The sequence below is a fragment of the Mytilus galloprovincialis genome, chromosome 1 (assembly GCF_965363235.1).
Source record: "Mytilus galloprovincialis chromosome 1, xbMytGall1.hap1.1, whole genome shotgun sequence".
NCBI classification, from domain to species: Eukaryota; Metazoa; Mollusca; class Bivalvia; order Mytilida; family Mytilidae; genus Mytilus; species Mytilus galloprovincialis.
The window spans coordinates 117,607,286-117,628,204 of NC_134838.1; the positions used below are offsets into that span (position 1 = coordinate 117,607,286).

The window sequence follows — 20,919 nt, forward strand, 5'->3', positions numbered from 1 at the left end:
TCCACTGTGAACAATATAGTGGAACTCAAATATCAATAAAATATAAAATCCTCCAATATTGTTCTTGTAAGTACATTCATCCTTAATATTATAAATTATGATTTTTGTGGAGTAAATCAATACAGTAGTTTTTTATGGAAACTATAACAAGTTAAACTGTGAGCAGTTCACTTAACAGGAAGTTGTTGAGTGATGAATCTGAAAACGCATCACATGGTATAACTGACTTACAATGTATATAAAGCCTTTAACCAAGTTTCAGAAACCCTTGTCAAGTAGTTCCTGAGAAATATGCAAAGAAATATTCCTGGGATGGATGGACAGACAGATGGATGGATAAACAGAGGTAAAACAATATACCCCCATTTTTTAATGTGGGGGTATAAATAGGCTTATAAAGCATTAAAATAATTTGTTATCACTGCAGAAGAGCTACTTAAGTGATATTTTCAGACTGTAAAAGCCTATATCAGTCATCCTTCTGGTTAAAGGTACCTGAGAATCCTGGAGAGATACAGACATATTCCATTATGTTTTCCTGAGAATACAATGTCATGTGTTATATTCTGTGTTGGATTGAACTGGTGATGATAATGCATGCCACCCGGTCCCATTCCTGGAGCTGGTGTGGAGGTCTGACTTGGATGAAGACCTGTGAAGATACAAGTAATTCATATTGCATCATTTCAGACATGAATTTTTACTATCTTATATATTCCATTACATTAGTCTAACAATCTATTCAGAATCTATACCCCATTCCCTATTAGTCAATATACAAGAATATGTGCCCATAAGACGAATTGTACTTTCACACTTTCACATTTCAATGTTCAACTTAATTCATTTTTATATGTTCATTATGATGTGAACTATTCAAAATACGTGCATGTTATATACAATGATATATAAAAGAATCAAAACTTTAATTTATTTGTCTTTCTTTTTTACATGTAAAAAATAGGCTGTCAAAGTCTTAACTGCATCAACAACTGCATGCTTTAAAATTTAGAATCTACTTACAAAAATTCCAGGTGGAAAAATCATCAATAGACCTTTCTTGTATTATATTTCCTTTAGGATTTCTAATTATGTTAAAATATTGTCATCCATTCCCATCACTATAGCAGTTACATATACCAACCTGGGCCAATATTACTGGCCATTAGTCCTCGGTCGCCCATACCAGGATTTAAATTATACTGGGCATCTCCACCATACATAAAAAAGGCCATTGTTGCCCAGTTTGAAACCTTTAATATACATGAAAGTTTTCTAAATGATAATTCATTTTCAAATAAATGTGGCAAACTTAGCAATTTTTGCATGTAAAGGAGCATAACTCTAGAAGGGCAAAAGTGACACCATCAAACTTCACACTTGGCCTATGTTTTATAGTGATAAGCATTATGTATAAGTTTCATAACATTTGGTTGAGGGAAACTAAAGTTAGAGAACGGAAACCAATACGGTTGTACAAGTGTAAAACTTAATGCTCCTTCCCCTACGGTGGGGCATACAAAATTAAATGTGCTCTATTAATGCTTATTTCGATATGAAGCTATACTTATTTCTTTTACAATTCTCCATTTCTAATTTAGGAAAATTTATCCATAATCTGTCAATTTCCTCAAAGGATGAATAATTAACTGAGTTCCTTATAAAATATAAATTGTAAAAATATTCGAAATAGCTCTCGCTGCAATATAGTCTTTTTGTGCTTATGTGGTGTAAAGCAAACAACAATCAATTAATCAATCAATATGAAATCTTGAAACACTGTGATGACTTATTCAAAGTGCTTTTCAGTTAATGATAAATAAAACATGGACATATTCATGAAGACAATAACTGACTAAGAAACATCAGTATGGAAAATAATGTACCTGTTGATCAGCAGCTATTCTGGAACATGCTAATATCAAACAGGTGGCACATGCTTGCTCTATCTACAAATACAGAAACATATATTTTAAAAGTTTATTTGAGAATATTAAAAAAACAAGTTTTATACATTTTATATATAAAACAGCTTGCATATCGGTTTGGACCAAGGCCCTGTGTTGAAGGCCATACTTTGACCTATAATTGTTAACGTTTATACATTGTGACTTTGACAGAGTTGTCTCACTGGCACTCATACCACATCTTATTTATACTCAGTCTGTTATGAATTTTACAGAATAACCCAAATGATGGACTGCATTAAAAAGAAATTAAATAGAATTTTAACTGTTTTTTATTATTAATAGTAACAAATGTATAAAAATATCTGTCTTCTAATCAACACTTCCTCCATAATTACATTATAACAGTCTCTTAATTGAATAGTACACTATAACACAAACCTTATGTAATCTGAAGAAACCTTTGACCTCCTCTGCGTCTGGTCCCTGATATTCAATCAATAACAATCGTAACTGGTCAACAGGTCGTAACTTTGTTAATATATGACTTCCCTAAAATTATAAAATTATATGAAATAAATCAATCTTTTAAGTCTAAGTGTATATATTTCAGGCATCCAAGTAATTATACATGGATAACTACCATTGGGCCCACATTTTGATAAAACAAATTTTCGAAATAATTTTCATAGTTCAAAAATAAATATATGTGTAAGCAGAGGCACTCTTAAAGTTTGATGCACACAAAGATGAAAGAACATCTTTAAAATTAAATTGTGGTTTGACATAAATATTGCAGAGTAAATGAATGTGTAGCATTGCTCAAGATAAAGGGTCAGCTTTATGGCTGAAGCTACCCACCTAAGCACAAAGTTAAATAACGTACTAATTAAGATGTGGTATGATTGTCAATGAGACAACTATCCACAAGAGACCAAAATGACACAGAAATTAACAACAATAGGTCACCGTACGGCCTTCAACAATGAGCAAAGCCCCTTTTTGACTAAAATTACTCACCTGAGTATTACAAATCTACTGGGTAAATTATTGTGTTGAGTTGCTGTGGCCAGGGGTCAGTTTATTGATTGTGGTTACTCACCTGAGCACTAAGTAGTACAAATTTCCTGGGTAAATCACTGTGTTGAGTTACTATGGCCGGGGGTCAGCTTATTGATTGTGGTTACTCACCTGAGCACTAAGTAGTACAAATTTCCTGGGTAAATCACTGTGTTGAGTTACTATTGCCGGGGGTCAGCTTATTGATTGTGGTTACTCACCTGAGTACTATGTAGTACAATTTCCTGGGTAAATCACTGTGTTGAGTGACTAAGGCTGGAGGATCAGCTTTATGACTATAGTTACCCACCTGAGCACTTAGAAGTACAAATTTCCTGGGTAAATCACTGTGTTGAGTGACTATGGCTGGAGGATCAGACCTATGAGTGGTTACTCACCTGAGCACTAAGAAGTACAAATTTCCTGGGTAAATCACTATGTTGAGTGACTATGGCTGGAGGATCAGCTTTGCCTGCTCCTGATGTTAAGTTGTCTGATGACTCCTCACACAATGCCCATGTCTTCCCATCAATACCTGTTGTTGTCTGAAAACATATATTCTTGGTAAAAACAGTTCGAAAATTATATGGATTTATAATCATGTGTTAGAACATAATTGTTATGTGATCACTGCATAAAATGAAAATAAAAGTAAACATTCAGACTTACTATGTCATTTGGTTTTTAGTGAAGAGTTGTCTGATTGGCACTCATACCAAATCTTCTTATCATTACTATGTATTCATGTTAAGCCTTCATATAATTAGATAGAAAAGGATACATTACGGTAAGATAGTATAAAATACATTATGTTTTGTCAAACAAAGTCTGTTTTTTCTCAATTTTTTAAAGACCTAGTGATTAGATAAGCCATATTTTTAAGATCAATATGAAGATGGCCACACAACAAGTTTAATTTCATCAAAAAAAACTTATTTGTATTTTTTTATTCTTTTAAAGAGATCATACACTCTTGGTAAAGCTTCAATTAACATCTATCTAAATTTACCTGAGCTTCCATTAACTGACTTTGAAATGGAAAAGAATCTGGACTCATGGTCCATAACAAATCACTGTCTTCTGTTTGTGATGATACCAATAATAAAGAACCTACAAAACAAAACAAGCTTCATTTACATTTCTTTTTAGACCACAGCTTCTTTATTCTGTCTTGAATATCTATCTTGGATTTGTATAGATTGGTGGGGAAAAGTTTATAGAAGTTTATAAATGGCTAGTATTTTATTAGAACTAGAAAGGAAAACTTTGTCTATGACAATTCATTTTTAAACTATAAATGATAAAGATGCCAAACTATTCCTCACAGAGTAAGAATTTTTGAAACTTCAGTTAAATGCATATACATATTTTTATTTGAATATTTCAGGGATAAATTGCTTGACCTCAAACAGTCCAGCCAATCATCTAATTATGTGATTTTAAGGAAGATACTGTAATAATAATGACCTTTTTTGTAATAAGCCATATGAACATTCTGCGGTTTTTGCACTCTTGATGTTGCAGAAAATCCTGGAGGTAATCTTACATGCACCAAAGTCAACATGGATGGTCTTCCTTTATTGCTGCCAAATGGATTTGTTGTAAAATACAAACGGACTCCTGAAATGAGTTAATGAGACTAAAAACACTGATTTTTTTTAAAGGTTTTGATAATGAACACAATAAATGGTGATTTTACCACCATGAATAGTTTTTTCAACCATAAACAGTTTAAATTTTATGAATTCAAAAAGAACATTCTCATATTAAATAGTGAAAATTAAAGCAAACTAGGAGGATTTATTTAAGTGGTCTAAAACATTCAACTATCCTTCATTTATAATATCGTCTTCAGTGTTTTCCATTCGACATTTAAGCCGGGTGTGCCGACCACCTTCTTTTGAAAGCCGACCACCTTTCAATTTAAGGAGCTGGTCGGCTTTTTTTTCAAATTCCGGATATTTTTGCGTCCCGTACCGTTAAAATTTTGAATACTAATTGCGCCTCGCTGATTGTTTTCATTGACAAAGATGGCGTCCAATCGTCAAATTTCAATGTTTTCATTTATCAATCGGGGTGAAAAGAAAGGCAGATGACGATGATGGTAAAGAAAATACCAGACCAAATAAGTCAAATTAAATTGATAGTAATGTTGAAGTTGTGGAAATTGAACGAAAATCAACCAAACAACAGAAAAGACACGCAAGTGAAGACAAATATGAGCAAGACTTCAAATGACTTATAGTCACAGAGGAAGGATACTACTGTTCTGTGTGCCAAAAATACGGCACAAAAGCAAGAAACAGGACAGAAACCTGGACCGAAAGGCTTTGCATTTGCTGGAGGAGGGAGTCCTGCAAGAGCCATTTGTTAAAAAAAATCAAATCAAACATTGTCAAAGAATATTTGACATTTAATATGACTACTTCTATCAATGTTTGTTCAACTCCATTAAATGTGAATATTATACTAATCTTTATTTTTGTGACCCCCACATGCACCCATAGTAAAAAAAAACCAAAAACGGTTGGACATTTAAAAATTACCCACGCGGTTGAAAGTGATTTTTATAAAACACCCACCTTACCTTAGTAAAAAAAGGAAAACACTGGTCTTAAAAAAAAATAGTCTTCATGTATTCTGTCAGGAAGCCATATTGTAAACAAAGTAATTTCCTTGGCATCAAATTGTAGACATTTTGTTAGTCATAGAATGATACTGGGAATTATTTTCAATTTTATAACATTCCTTTAATTGACTATACACCAAAATTAAATTTTAAAAATATTTGAGGACAACACTGTATCCTACCTGTTTTTGTAACTGCTACAAGATGGATATTGGAAGATTCAGACTGTGTAATGGCACTTATGTGGACAATCGGCTTGAAATTTGATCTTTCTATTGTTCTGAAACAAAAATTGAGATGTGAAACAAAGCTGAACTGTATCATAAATCTAAGGAATAACATTTCAATACTGGGTTTTCACTTCACAGTATATCTAATGTTAAATGCACATCTAACTAGACCAATGATGTATCTATTTATAACTTTTAACATCACAACTAGTGTACACATTAAAAAAATGTTTCAAATAAATACTACTTTTTTAAAGTTCTAGTCCGCACAAAAAAGGTTTGCCCCAGCTTAGTTTTCTTTTAAACTATACAGTTGGAAAAAAGTATTGCAACACCAAATTGAAATTGAAATTAAAAAAACACTTTTCATTTTTTTGGGATATAATTTGGTAAAATAGAACTAGTTAAACATTATTTAAGTATCACCTGCGTTTAATCAATAAATATCGACTCGATATTTTTTTATCTGCACATGCAGCTACTGTACCCGTAAACAGCAAAACAGTTGTTTTAATCCTCTTTGTTTTCAACCCTTTAAATAACCAATTTTTTAAAGTTATGTGATTGACACCTTATAATGGGTCCTTGACAACTCTTAACTGCAGCCAGATGGCAGATTATCAGCACAAGGGAAGCAGGGATGTCGATGTAAAAATTGCACGTATTGTTGGTCATCACCATTTCACTATAAGTCGTTTTGAGAATAAATCAGGCAATAAACACTGTTAAAGACATTTCAAGATAATGAAGACCCCCTATACCATTTGCTAAGGAAAATCAAGCATAATGAAGGTTGGTCAGAAGGAAACCCATTGCATACAGGACAATCCTAAAAAGAGAGTGGTGGCCATACAGGAGCTTTTTAACAAGAACTGTTCGAGATCGACTCATCGCTACTGGTGATCGTGCGATAAGACCATTTCGGAGACCTTTGCTAACGAACAGACACACAGTTTTCCGTATCCAATGTAGTGCAGAGCTCGCCAAAGTTGGAAATTAGCATCGTGGAGGAAGATTCAATGTTCAAATGGAATTCGGTTTATCTTCCATGGCACGATCGTAGCCCGGATTTCAACCATATCGAGCATATTTGGGACACTATTGGGCGGAAAGTGCGCGAAAGGACACCCCAGTTCAAACACATCATGAAATAAACAATGCCCACATCAGAAATGGTTGCTGCTACCTTAGCAACAAATTAGTCGATTTATGGCAGGATTCAGAAGACGTTTAGATGCGGTTATCCGTTTGAATGGAGGCTGCGCACAAAGTACTAATTCTTTGGCGTATAACAATCAACCATGATATGAACAGTCATCTAAGGATTAATTTTGAAATGTCTGACATTGTAAAGTTCGACTACAGTAAAAGTTGTAAAATGCATTTTTTGGTACAAAAAACACTCCATTTTGGTATTAAAATTGTGGTTATATAAATTATTTTTTTTCAAACATTTTTTGTTCGTTTCAATGCCAATGTTATCATAAACTATGTTTCAATAATATTGTACACATATTTTATTATATTTCATCCAAAAAAAGAGGCTCATTTTTCAAATTTTAAAAAATCAAGGTGTTGCAATACTTTTTTCCATGTGTATATGTAAAAATAAATAATAGACAATATCACTTTGTTGTCATAGTTCACTTTTAAGTTTTTTCAAATTCAACTGACTTTAAGCTTCAGTCACCAGTAAAATTTTAGCCTATTGACCATGGCTTAACTCACCTGGCTACATGACCTTTACAAACTAGCAGCATGAGAAAAATGGTTGCCAATAGCCTGAAGAGGAATAAATCAAATGCTTGTATGACCTTTTCCTACCTAGCCACATGAGAAACATTATTTATGTTTGAAGGGGTATATGTGTTATACTTTCATGAATTTTTCCATACCTGGCTACATGTGAAGCATTATGTACTATTGTTGCTAATGGTACAGATGTGACCTTGCCAATGCTTTTACCATCCTGTCCAAGGTCAAACACTTGAATGGTTCCTTTCTCTGTTCTAGCATACAGAATATTTCTTGATTTGTCAATACATAGCTGGACAAGAGGATCTGAAAATAGAATTACAAAACTTGGTACATCTTTCTACTGTAACTTCAGTTGTTTTTATTCTCATTTTACTGTTTTGGTGTCCCAGTGTAGAAAAGGGTTGAGTGCTCTCAAACATTTACCCAACTATACATCATATATGCCTATCAAAGCCAAGTTACATTGTTTGTTCTCAATCTGAAGTAGTTTTGCTTGTTTTGTTACATATTTTGTTTGGCTTAAGACTCATTTATCAAAGTATCAAAAAAATTGCCTTAGTTGCCAATACGAATACCAATACTCCATTAAACTCAATTAAAGGGTCCATTTCCAAGCGTTTACAATATACAGTGTAACCTGTGTGACCAGAAAAAAATGTTAGATTAAGCAGGATGTCAAATACTCAGGGTTTTTTCTGCAAGTATAGGCAAATTTTTGGACCATGAAAATGTGTCTGTTAAAGCAGGATGATAGAATACTCAGGTGTCGCATAAGGCAGATTACACTGTAGTTTAAAAAATACAGAGCTGAAATATCATCAATTTATCACTGGAAATAAACTTACCACAAGCCACTTAAGTAATATATGTGTGTCAGTCACCAAAATGTTGATGAATGGCATTGTACTTTAAAATTTTTCAAGGTTATGAACCTATAAATAACGTAACTGAATTTTGGTTGAATGTTCAAATGGATGAACAGGAACAAATATATATGCCACAGCATAAAAATATTCAGTTTAATATTCACACAACTACCTGAACAGACTTACCATCTTCACTGAATGAAAAGTTGAGGAAGGAAGGAACAAGAAAGGATAAAGTACTGGTAGAATGGTTGATCTTTCTACATTTTCTGCTGAACCAACCATCATCAGCCTATTCAAATAAAATAATTAAATCAATTATTGATTAATTCTTGTTAAACTGATTCAGCTCTAACTTAAAAATGGCTTAAGTATAACTTCCAAATCAATATAAAGTTAATTTTACTGCATGCTGTTAAAAATGATGGTTTAATATTAGGGATGGCAATGAGTACCCGATACTCGGTGGGAAGGCCGAGTACTCGAATACAGTTTTAGTATTCGGATACTCGTTTGCCTGTTATACATCTTGAGATATTTCTCTTCACATTTTCGATCTCTTTAGTTCCGTTGAATATCCCCTTTCGTAATACTAGATAAAACCAATTAACAACATAAATATGTTTATCTGAGGCTTATATTTGTTAAAGTACTACCAGCTACGTCCATTCCTTCCAAGGGAGTGTTTTCACGTGCACAACTTATAACAAAAAATAAAAAGTCAAACAGTCTTTCGTCTGAAATTGTTGACCAGATCATATTTCTAAACAAGAACAAAATCAAAGTGACCTGCGGTGAACCCTATGCAACAGATTAGAGACATTTTTAACTGTGTTTTTACACGGATCAACACTTTCATGGATTAATAATCAACGCATCACAAGCTGTAAAAAGTTACCATTGTTAGTTAATCAAGAGATGTACAATTAAATTAATTTAATAACTCTGTATTTGAAACTATAATTGTTTAATTTACAATTTAAAGATAGGCGAAAGTACAAGCGACATTTAAATCCAAAAGTCGAAAATAAACTGACAACGTTATTGCTAAAAAAAAAAGAAAATCAGACAAACGATAGTGCAAAAAAACAAAACAGAAAAAGTAAGACTGAGCAACACGAAAATGCACATGTAATTTGAAGTCCAATATTGTTGCTGACAAATTAATGGACAAGTCGTATTATAAAATTTACCAACTCCTCAGGAACAGATGATACTTATATTGTCTACTTTGTCTGACTTTATTGCAATTTCGTTCATGAATACGTACACAAACAATAATTGCTATTATGATAGGTTATTTGTAGAAACGGCAGTCGGTAATTCATTGTTTAATTGACACAAAAACCAGAGGACCAAGCTATGTTTGTAGTACGTTTGTCTTTCGTTTATATGTTTATGAAAGGTAGTAACAAAAACACTGCATTCAACCTAAAATCTAAACTTTTGAAAAGACGTTTAAGATTCATCCGAGTACTCGAGTATCAGGACCGAGTATCCGAGTATTAAATTTCAGATCTTTTGACATCCCTATTCAATATATAAAGCAAACTCTTAATTAATAATTGAAAATTTGAATAAAATTCAACAAAACAATTCCAATAAAATATTGTCTTTCATACATTCCTACATGTCCTACATGAAATGGGCCTTACTCAATACAATATTGAATAGTCTATAAGTTGTAAGAGAGAAAATATTCACCTGATACACAATTTCATACAAACATCCATCTTTCCCTGCCATAAATATTCTACCATTGTCAGTTCCTATGATGTTCATGATAAATGTATTGTCTGTTGGAATTGAAAATAGATATTCTGGTAACAAGTGCATATCTCCACCACCTGAGCTGGATGATCCTACAAAGATTAAACCAAAAACAATTACATCAAAACCTTGGTATAACATGAATATGTAGACTCAAGAGCAAAGTTATTTCTAAAATCAACTACAGTGCTTTCAGACTGTTGAAAGTTTCTATAACAGCTAAAATTATGACAAAATATGTTTACTAAAAAAAATTTAAACTGATAACATTTTGTGTATGCAGCATTTCCAGAAATTTTAGTATTTGATATTGCATTTTTGTATATTGTTCAACAATCATAAAGCAATAATAAATGAATGCAAACATGCTTGAATTTTATTATAAATAGTAATTGTTGACCTTATTTTGACCTCTAAATGTTGGGTTTTTTTGGTATTGTTTGCTTGGTATCCATTTCCAACCGTTATATCGTCTGATAAATCTCATTCAATATTTATTGTAGATACTATTCTTACCACACTATAACTGTTTAATGGAAAAGATATTGTAATAAATCAACATATGGAAGGGGTTAATAAGCCATTACTCACCATCAAATGGTCTTGTAAAGGTGACCCCTAGTAGAACAATATCTACTGGAGTAGCCAGACATAATAAATACTGTATATGTGGCTGGAATATTCCTGTAAAACAAAGAAAATCAACTGAACTCATAAGGAATGTATTTAAACTATGGGATACATCATCTAATCTTAAATGAATATTTTTTTTATTTATATAAAAAAAAAGAACCAGGTGCTCCGCAGGGCGCAGATTTATACGACCGCAGAGGTCGAACCCTGAACAGTTGGGGCAAGTATGGACAAAACATTCAAGCGTGATACAGCTCTGAATTTGGATTGTGATAAAATTTTTGACATTACATGGGGTTTTTTTTACACAAAACAAATGTCAAGATTTTACAAATCAATTAAAGATTTCTTCTTCAAACTTTTCAATCTTAAATTAAATAGTTGACACAGCATAGGTTTCTGACACAAAATGAATGTGGTCTAATGAACTTAAAAGTTTTTTTTTGCCTTTGAGCAATTCACTATGCTGTTGAATATTAATCCTCTCAAAAAAATGTTTGAAGAAATTTTCTTTTTATTTATGAAATCTGAAATGAGAAAAATTTAACCCCCCCCCCCCTTTTTTTCACATCCCCGCTTCCCTTTTTCCAAAACTGATATCAATTCAAATTTCTAATGGAGTTTGCAACAATAACTACTCTTTTAAATACATCATAAAATATTAAAATGTTAAATAAAGTGCTTGTTATCACTGAATGGTAAAGATTGGTTGGTAGTAAAAGTGAATATACATTGTTTATTGTATAAAACAATAAAAAAAAACTTCATCAGCAACATTTTATATTGGCAAATTTCCAATGAAGTTATTTACATAAAGTTATTGGCAAATAAAAATAGAAAATGACATCATAGTCATGTCTGGCAAATGTCCAACATACATTATCTAAAAACATTTTATATAAGATAAGGAAAAAAAAGCTTCATCAGCAACATTTTATATTGGCAAATTTCCAATGAAGTTATTTACATAAAGTTATTGGCAAATAAAAATAGAAAATGACATCATAGTCATGTCTGGCAAATTTCCAACATATATTATCAACTACTATTCTATACAAAGAAAGATAACTCCAATTGAAAATTAATTGCTATTGCACAATATTGTGCAATTAGATATTTCTTGTTATTGTGCAATACTGTGCAATTGAAAATTTCTTGCTATTGCACAATACTTGATATGGAATCCTGATTTGGACCAACTTGAAAACTGGGCCCATAATCAAAAATCAAAGTACATATTTAGATAAAGCATATCAAATAAGCCCAAGAATTTAATTTTTGTTAATAAAATCAAACTTAGTTTAATTTTGGACCCTTTGGACCTTAATGTAGACCAATTTGAAAACTGGACCAAAAATTAAGAATCTACATACACAGTTAGATTTGGCATATGAAAGAACCCATTTATTCAATTTTTGATGAAAACAAACAAAGTTTAATTTTGGACCCCCATTTGGACCAACTTGAAAACTAGGCCAATAATTAAAAATCTAAGTACATTTTTAAATTCAGCATATCAAAGAACCCCAAGGATTCAATTTTTGTTAAAATCAAACTAAGTTTAATTTTGGACCCTTTAGACCTTAATGTAGACCAATTTGAAAACGGGACCAAAAATTAAGAATCTACATACATAGTTAGATTCGGCATATCAAAGAACCCCAATTATTCAATTTTTGATGAAATCACACAAAGTTCAATTTTGGACCCTTTGGGCCCCTTATTCCTAAACTGTTAGGACCAAAACTCCCAAAATCAAACCCAACCTTCCTTTTATGGTCATAAACCTTGTGTTTAAATTTCATAGATTTCTATTTACTTAAAAGTCTTAAAGTTATGGTGCAAAAAACAAAAATAATGCTTATTTGGGCCCCTTTTTTGCCCTTAATTCATAAACTGTTGTGACCTCAACTCCAAAAATCAATCCCAACCTTCCTTTTGTGGTCATAAACCTTGTGTTAAAATTTCATTGATTTCTATTTACTTATACTAAAGTTATTGTGCGAAAACCAAGAATAATGCTTATTTGGGCCCTTTTTTGGCCCTTAATTCCTAAACTGTTGGAACCAAAACTCCCAAAATCAATCCCAACCTTCCTTTTGTGGTCATAAACCTTGTGTCAAAATTTCATAGATTTCTATTCACTTAAACTAAAGTTATAGTGCGAAAACCAAGAAAATGCTTATTTGGGCCCTTTTTGGCCCTTTATTCCTAAAATGTTAGGACCAAAACTCCCAAAATCAATCTAAACCTTCCTTTTGTGGTCATAAACCTTGTGTTAAAATTTCATTGATTTCTATTCACTTTTACTAAAGTTAGAGTGCGAAAACTAAAAGTATTCGGACGACGACGACGACGACGCAGACGACGACGCCAACGTGATAGCAACATACGACCAAACAAGAATGTGTCCTCAGTACACGTATGCCCCACTCGCACTATCATTTTCTATGTTCAGTGGACCGTGAAATTGGGGTAAAATCTCTAATTTGGCATTAAAATTAGAAAGATCATATCATAGGGAACATGTGTACCAAGTTTGAAGTCGATTGGACTTCAACTTCATCAAAAACTACCTCGACCAAAAACTTTAACCTGAAGCGGGACAGACGGACGAACGAACGGACGAACGAACGAACGAACGGACGCACAGACCAGAAAACATAATGCCCCTCTACTATCGTAGGTGGGGCATAAAAATTAAAATTTTTGCGGTCGTATAAAAAGATGTGGTATGATTACCAATGAGACAACTCTCCACAAGTGACCAAATGACATAGAAATTAACAACTATTGGTCACATCAACCACAATTTTAGCATACTTTTTAGTCTTTTAATATAATGTTGATATTTAAACAATGAAAAGAATACCACATACCTTGTTTAGGTCTTACAAGTGCAACTGACAAAATAGTTTCATTCAGTCCATCAAAATACGCTATATCAGTTCTAAAAATAGAAAATATTTAATTAAAATGATCTCAAAATAGTGAAATTTATGAATTGTCTATTGATGTTTTTACATATTGGGTATTTCTTGATATGTTTAATACTACATATGATGACTCAGTAATATAACCAACAAGAATGTGTCCCCAGTACACAAATGCCCCACTCGCACTATCATTTTCTATGTTCAGTGGACCGTGAAATTGGGGTAAACCCTCTAATTTGGCATTAAAATTAAAAAGATCATATCATAGGGAACATGTATGCTAAGTTTGAAGTCCATTGGACTTCAACTTCATCAAAAACTATCTTGACCAAAAACTTTAACCTGAAGCGGGACAGACGGACGGACGGACGAACGAACGGACGCACAGACCAGAAAACATAATGCCCCTCTACTATCGTAGGTGGGGCATAAAAACAAGAATGTGTCCAAAGTACACGGATGCCCCACTCACACTATCCTTTTCCATGTTCCATGGACCGTGAAATTGGGTAATAATCTAATTTGGCATTAAAATTAGAAAGATTATACAATAGAGAACATATGTACTAAGTTTCAAGTTGATTGGACTTCAATTTCGTCAAAAACTACCTGAACCAAAAACTTTAACCTGAAACTCCCACTTTCATTTCTATGTTCAGTGGACCGTGAAATTGGGGTCAAAAGTCTAATTTGGCTTTAAAATTAGAAAGATCATGCCATAAGCAACAAGTGTACTAAGTTTCAAGTTGATTGGACTTCAGCTTCATCAAAAACTACCTTGACCAAAAACTTTAACCTGAAACTCCCACTTTCATTTTCTATGTTCAATGGACCGTGAAATTGGGGTCAGAAGTCTAATTTGGCTTCAAAATGAGAAAGATCATACCATAAGCAACTAAGTTTCAAGTTGATTGGACTTCAGCTTCATCAAAAACTACCTTGACCAAAAACTTTAACCTGAACGGACGGACGAACGGAGCCACAGACGGACGGACAGACGGACGAACAGAGCCACAGACCAGAAAACATAATGCCCCTCTACTATCGTAGGTGGGGCATAAAAACACCAAACAACAAAATAAATTAACTAAGACTGAAAACATACATTTCATCTCATAAGTACAACTAGAATTTGAACATCAGTTCAGATTCTTTATTTTAGGTTCTTTTTCTGTGTTTGTATTTTCAATATAGACCTGCAATACACTCTTTTTTACAAACATTTTCAGATGAATTAGTCTTAACGTGAACATATGCAACTATAAAACAAGCAGATATCTATGTTCCTCAGTTTTAACTAGAATGTGATTTAGCCATTAACTTGCTAAAAGTTGACAGTTTCCATCTCTAAGAAATAATATGCTTAATTCAATTTAATTTAATAAACTAAATTAAATGTTATTTAAACTCTGCCATTATATCAACAAACTTATTTACAAAGCTGTACAGTTTGTGGTATCCTTCTATTCCATTGATAACATCCCATTCATCACTGATCCCTATTATATACTTACCCATCTTCATACTTCCACACAAATATATCACTATCTATAGTTAGCCATGCTCTACTGATGTCACTGATTCCCATTGTATACTTACCCATCTTCATACTTCCACACAAATATATCACTATCTATAGTTAACCATGCCCTACTGATGTCTGGAAACAAGCCCATCATACAATTACACTGCATTCCTGTCCATTTGTTAAGGTTAATTCTACTCATTATTTTAATTTATGCTTCTGGTAACCATACCAAATAAAAGAACCTTTGTGAGTACCATCTCATACCCCTGGGCCCAAAATTATCAAGGGTAAAAAAATATCACAATATTCCTCATTTCAAAGACTCATGAAAAACAGAGTTCTTGAAATCTTTTTATATCTGGTGATCCCTGAAGATAAACTGCTGGTCCTCACTACTATTTCTATTACAAAATACCACAACGTGTCGCTCCTTCGCAAATTTTGGTGGTCAAATCCCTGACCACCACTTTTCAAGAACTCTGGAAAAAGTCTACTGATAAAAATGTCTTGTAGATATGAAAATCTACACATCATCTCCTTATAATCTATAAAGTGTCATAAAATTTTGTTGTGGGATTTCAGAGGAGTAGCGATGACAAACATGATGCACTAGTATATGAAGGCCAAAATTTTAAGTTCAAAGGAGCATATGCTAGAAAAAAAGTTGAATCGTAATTTCCAGTCAATATGCACATCTACGTAGTATTAACTAATTATCTACAAAGTTTCATGAAATTCTCTTGTGTGGTTTCAGAGGAGTTGCAATGACAAAAATAGGACTGAGGGACAGACTGACCAATGGGTCAAAATCATTATACCCATTAAAGTATTGTTGACAAAAGGATACGACCAAACTGTTCCACCAATTCAGCAGGTAAGGGCACTCTTTTAACATTGCTTACTTCTGTCAGACAATCTAAAGCTACTCCTGCATCTGGGAAACTTGGATAGTCAAACTCATTTAGTCCACTGTGACTTGGCTGATCTGTTAAATAAAAGAGAGTCATTCAAAATTAACTTATAACAATTATTCTTCTGAATATAGTTGCATGTAGGAAGATATTATGATTTCTGAAGATCTACCCCAGCTGAATTGAACAAAACACAGTGTTCTACTCTCAATAAACATGATATAGTGTTACCTTTAATTTTCTCCTTTTTCATAATTCACAAGATTACTCCAGAAATACAATAAACAAATAGAATACCACCTTGAAATTAAGTTTTCATAATTTCATTCCAATCTGAAGCATACATATTTCTTTTTTTTTCTTTTTAACAGTCAAATAACTACCGGTAAAGACTTTTAAAACAGCTATTAACCTATTACTTCATCTACTATAATATGAATCTTACTATGAACAGGGACTTTTAATTGATCTGATAACTCCAAACAGTTTCTGTCATCTTGTAACTGCTTGTCAATAAGCCGAGCACTTGAATCCAAAACATCTTGATGAGAGGGAGGAGATAGTCCTGTTGTGGTCATAAAAGATGTCATTTTCCTACAAAGGATATGAATTATGTACATGAAAAAACTCTTTTTTTTCCCCAATTTGCTGAACAAGAAAAACCAGTCTGTCAGCTGCAATTTATTATCTTGTACTTTTTAATTGCATGATTTGTATACAAGACACAAGGATCAAAATAAAATATTCATCACAGCAAAGCAGAGTTTCCTTGTAATATATTCTACTTTATAGCAATTGTTATTACATTTGCACCTACAGCCACAAGCACATATCCAGTAATGATGGTAAGTCATGCACTTAAGGACATTTTTTATTTTACTTTTCAGTAGAATGATCAGCTTTGTTTTTTATTACTGTGTATTGTCAAGCTTGGTTACTCATAATTGTTTTTCAGGCACTAAATGTACCATGCTGTTTCATACATTTGTACTGGAGCAGCTGACCCTGTTTGTTAATGTTTACATCAAATTCTAATGGCGCCAAAACCATGTGACACATTGAATTTATATATCCAATCAAATTGCTCTATTGTCAATTAGGTGATTTTTTTTATATTATATTATTTGTTTGTATGATATTGCTTTGAAATTCGCAATAAAATGGGGATTTATTCAATAGGAAATCTGAAATTTGACATCAACAGAATTGTATCGTCTCGTATTGTGTTTTCGACCTAATTCTACTTTCACTTCCTGTATGCTGTGCATGCCCGCATGACGTCATATTCGGCTGCTATACTTAGTAACAATAGCAAATGATACCATGTTGGGTGAAGATTTTTCAAATAAAGTTATTATATTTAGTATTTACGTTTTTTTATTTGATATCACATTTTTGTACCCTTTTCACTAATACTAGTTTTACCTTCCAAAAGAATCGGACTAAAATAAACAAATTTTCTAAACTTATGGCAGAGGTCTTTTTGCATGCAAAGTTAACTTCAAGGTCATTAAGTCACATGACTGTCAGGTGGTTAGTTGTAATACTTAAAGTTAATTTGAATACGGAAATATGCATGCTCCTTACAGCTTTTTACCGAAAAAATAAAATATCAGTTAAATTTTATTTACAGAAAAAAATAGTCAGCAGGGCTCACACTACTTCAGAATTATAGGGAGAAGTGACTTCTCTTTTTGAAACTGATAGGGAGAAGTGGTGAGATTTGAAAGAGAAGTGCTCATTCGCGCGGTGCGCTACAATGTTTGGATTTTACAATAGTATAAAGGGCCATATGTAAATAATGTTCTTTTTATATTGTTCAATTCATATCTGAGTAAAAAAAATACAATTAAAGTAACATTTGAAATTAAAAGTTGTTTAAGTTTTACTAAGGTTCTTGTGAGAAACTTATTCCAACTAAATATCTAGCACTAAAAAAAAATTATTTTAAAAAATGTAAAGAAATTATAATATATCATTATTACACTTTAATTAGAAATTATCTTGTGTATGAAATTCAGTGTTTCTCATAAAAAAATATAAAAGTTATTAAGCTGGGCCATAATATATTGAAATTAGTATAATAGTCTCAGTCCCTCAGAATTAAGCAACTTTAATCAATAGTTTGAAACAATCCATAAAAAATATAGGGAATTATATACACCAATCAATTAGATGTAACCAAAAGTCTCTTTATGTGTGTGGAATGCATAATTTTTCCCTTTGGGATCAATATTCTTCTGTCAGCTGTTCTGTCCGTGCGTCTGTAGTAATTATTGTAAAAGTACGGATTTCGGTCATAGCTGGTTCGGTTCAGATCCGTGGTTTAGAAATCGGTCAATGGCGGACAAATGGACAAATGCAAGAAAATTTACAAAAATAAACGATGTTTGACAAGTTATTTGAAAAGGAACATGACGTTTTTAATGCAATAAATGGATTAAACATTTACTGGAGGCAACTTTTATCACGTTTAAATGAAGTAACAAACTTATTTTGCCGCCGAAATTTAGGTTGATGTACGTTTTCGAGTAACAAGCACCGGAACTTGCGAAAATGCATGAAGTGATAAAAAGTTGTATTTTTATCAAATAACCTGCTAAACACTGCGAAGACAATGCTTCAACCTCTTTTCTAAAGATAATGAATCGTTTATTTCTTCAACTTGTTACTAATTGAAAATGTCCGATGACGGAAGCGACTGAAAGCGAGTATCGCCAAGAACAGGGCGACTTGATTTCGCTTTTGGGGGTCGGGGAAAGCGAAGTGACGGTCGGGAAGGCGACTTCTTCGCCCAAGTCGCCTGGTAGCGTGAGCCCTGAGTGAGTGGAAATTACAGACAATACTCACCAACCTCACTTCACAATAGATTAACCAAAGTATTTAACAAAAACATGAATGTATACAAGACCATACAAGGCTTCCAAAGTGCCTCATTCTGAAATGTGTACAACTTGTCCAAAAAAGACATCAAAATAATATTTTATATCTTATAGTTGTATATTTAACCATTTAATTCTTTAAGTCGTAAGTTTGATCGCCTCTAACACTTTGATATAAACTTTGGTATCAAATTCATAACCAATTCCGTATATGTACGACATGTCGTTTCCGACTTTTGACTTTTTTTTTTAGATAGGTCGAAAACACAAGACGCTTGTTTTTGTCAACAAAGGTGCCATCGATCTAATGAACTCAAATGAAAAAATAAATTAAAGATCGAAATATATTTCCGATACAATTATTTTATGCACAAGTATACTAGCGACTCTCAAAATATTAGGTATGTCTATGTTCAAACATATAACAGGGAAATTCGGAAAAAATATGTTAGTAGGTCGAAAATACAATACACGAGGATATATGAATATTTACTATATGATATGGTCAGAATATCGATCTCTAAATATTGAACCAAATTTATTTTTTTTGGAAATATTTATTTTTTTTGGAAATATTTCATTTTATTTGTGTATATTGTTTTTTATTAACCTACTCTATATTCCTGATAAAAAAAAAACAGCATGAACATCGTATGTTTCCCAAAGATTTTCTGTCATTTTAATATATAAAAAAAAAAATTGTGGGAAAATCATGTACAGATATTAGGTGCTTGTCATTTTGAAATTCTTAAAAATACAATTTGCTTGGCCTCTTTAGTCTGCCAATAAGATTGATGACACTTAATGGAATGTAAACAAAGAAATGGAGACCGGAAAAGAATTTTCTGAAGTTCTGGAATGGTTTTAGGCATTTGGAAGTTAGGTTTGAAAGGGCCATTACAAAAATTGGCATTTTGGTTTCTATGAGGATCCCTTATTCCATAACATTCGTTACTCTCCGGTAATATATTTGACATTGATGATACATGTACAATTTCCAGTGCTTTTTACTTAAAGATGACGAAAAGCTCTGAGAGACACAAGAAAATGGAGAGCACATGAAACTCCACAGCAAGTCTTCTGGTAATAACAATGTCAGATTCCACCATACAAAATAATCTTGAAAAATGTGAAGGTCAGGATTATACAGTGCAAACACAATAAAAGGTAAGACAGTAGTGGACATTTGGACAGGATTTTACTTCCGCTAAATGAAAAACATCATCTTCAGTAAACACGGCTGTTATCTAATTTTTTTTTACAATTTTACGTGACAGCGACTATATCAAAGGTAGGATACATGTAGCATAGTCCAAATGATTATGACGTCGTGAACAGCTATTATATTTACGTAGGAAGAGGTCAAAGCAAAAATTTAAAATAGCCTTCCAACATATCATAATTATTTGAACTACATGTACATGTTAGCAGTGACATGGGTCTAAATAACTTCATATCTTCTATTTCTACTTTGATTAGGTAACAGACATCTTCCTCTTTGACTGGTGTTTCATATTCTATCAATAATAAAAACCATCCCCATTATGTATTTATGTTTGTCGTGTACTGTGTAAGTTTGCTCTAAAAATATTGAACAAGACTTGCAACCCGGCGAGAGCTACTCCGTCTCTCACCAGCAGTTTCTCCGTCAAAAGGACATTTAAGTTCTACTTTGAAAAAAATTATCTGCTATGCGTAATGGTCAAATCTAGCAAATGTTCCTGTAATCTTATTACCGATAAAGCTTTTCTGCTTACTCTAAAAAATATATTTTCTATTTTCACATGCCCCCGCCGAATTCAATTTCCGG

The 20,919-nt window shown here is 32.7% G+C and overlaps 1 protein-coding gene across 2 annotated transcripts in view; it reads right to left on the reverse strand.

Moving 5' to 3' along the window:
- The window catches only part of LOC143054085 (nuclear pore complex protein Nup155-like), a 43,630-nt gene extending 22,711 nt beyond the window's left edge, over positions 1-20,919 (reverse strand). The window contains exons 1-17 of one of the 2 annotated variants that reach the window (XM_076226972.1): positions 20,867-20,919; positions 16,673-16,821; positions 16,164-16,301; positions 15,388-15,484; positions 13,732-13,802; positions 10,811-10,903; positions 10,154-10,311; positions 8,636-8,741; positions 7,721-7,886; positions 5,778-5,875; positions 4,434-4,586; positions 3,976-4,076; positions 3,365-3,511; positions 2,349-2,459; positions 1,887-1,949; positions 1,145-1,253; positions 496-652 (exon numbers count right to left, since the gene is read on the reverse strand). In XM_076226972.1, coding sequence (XP_076083087.1) covers positions 496-652; positions 1,145-1,253; positions 1,887-1,949; positions 2,349-2,459; positions 3,365-3,511; positions 3,976-4,076; positions 4,434-4,586; positions 5,778-5,875; positions 7,721-7,886; positions 8,636-8,741; positions 10,154-10,311; positions 10,811-10,903; positions 13,732-13,802; positions 15,388-15,484; positions 16,164-16,301; positions 16,673-16,817 — 1,913 coding nt within the window. In that variant the 5' untranslated portion in view covers positions 16,818-16,821; positions 20,867-20,919. The other variant, XM_076226982.1, reaches the window with a different exon arrangement.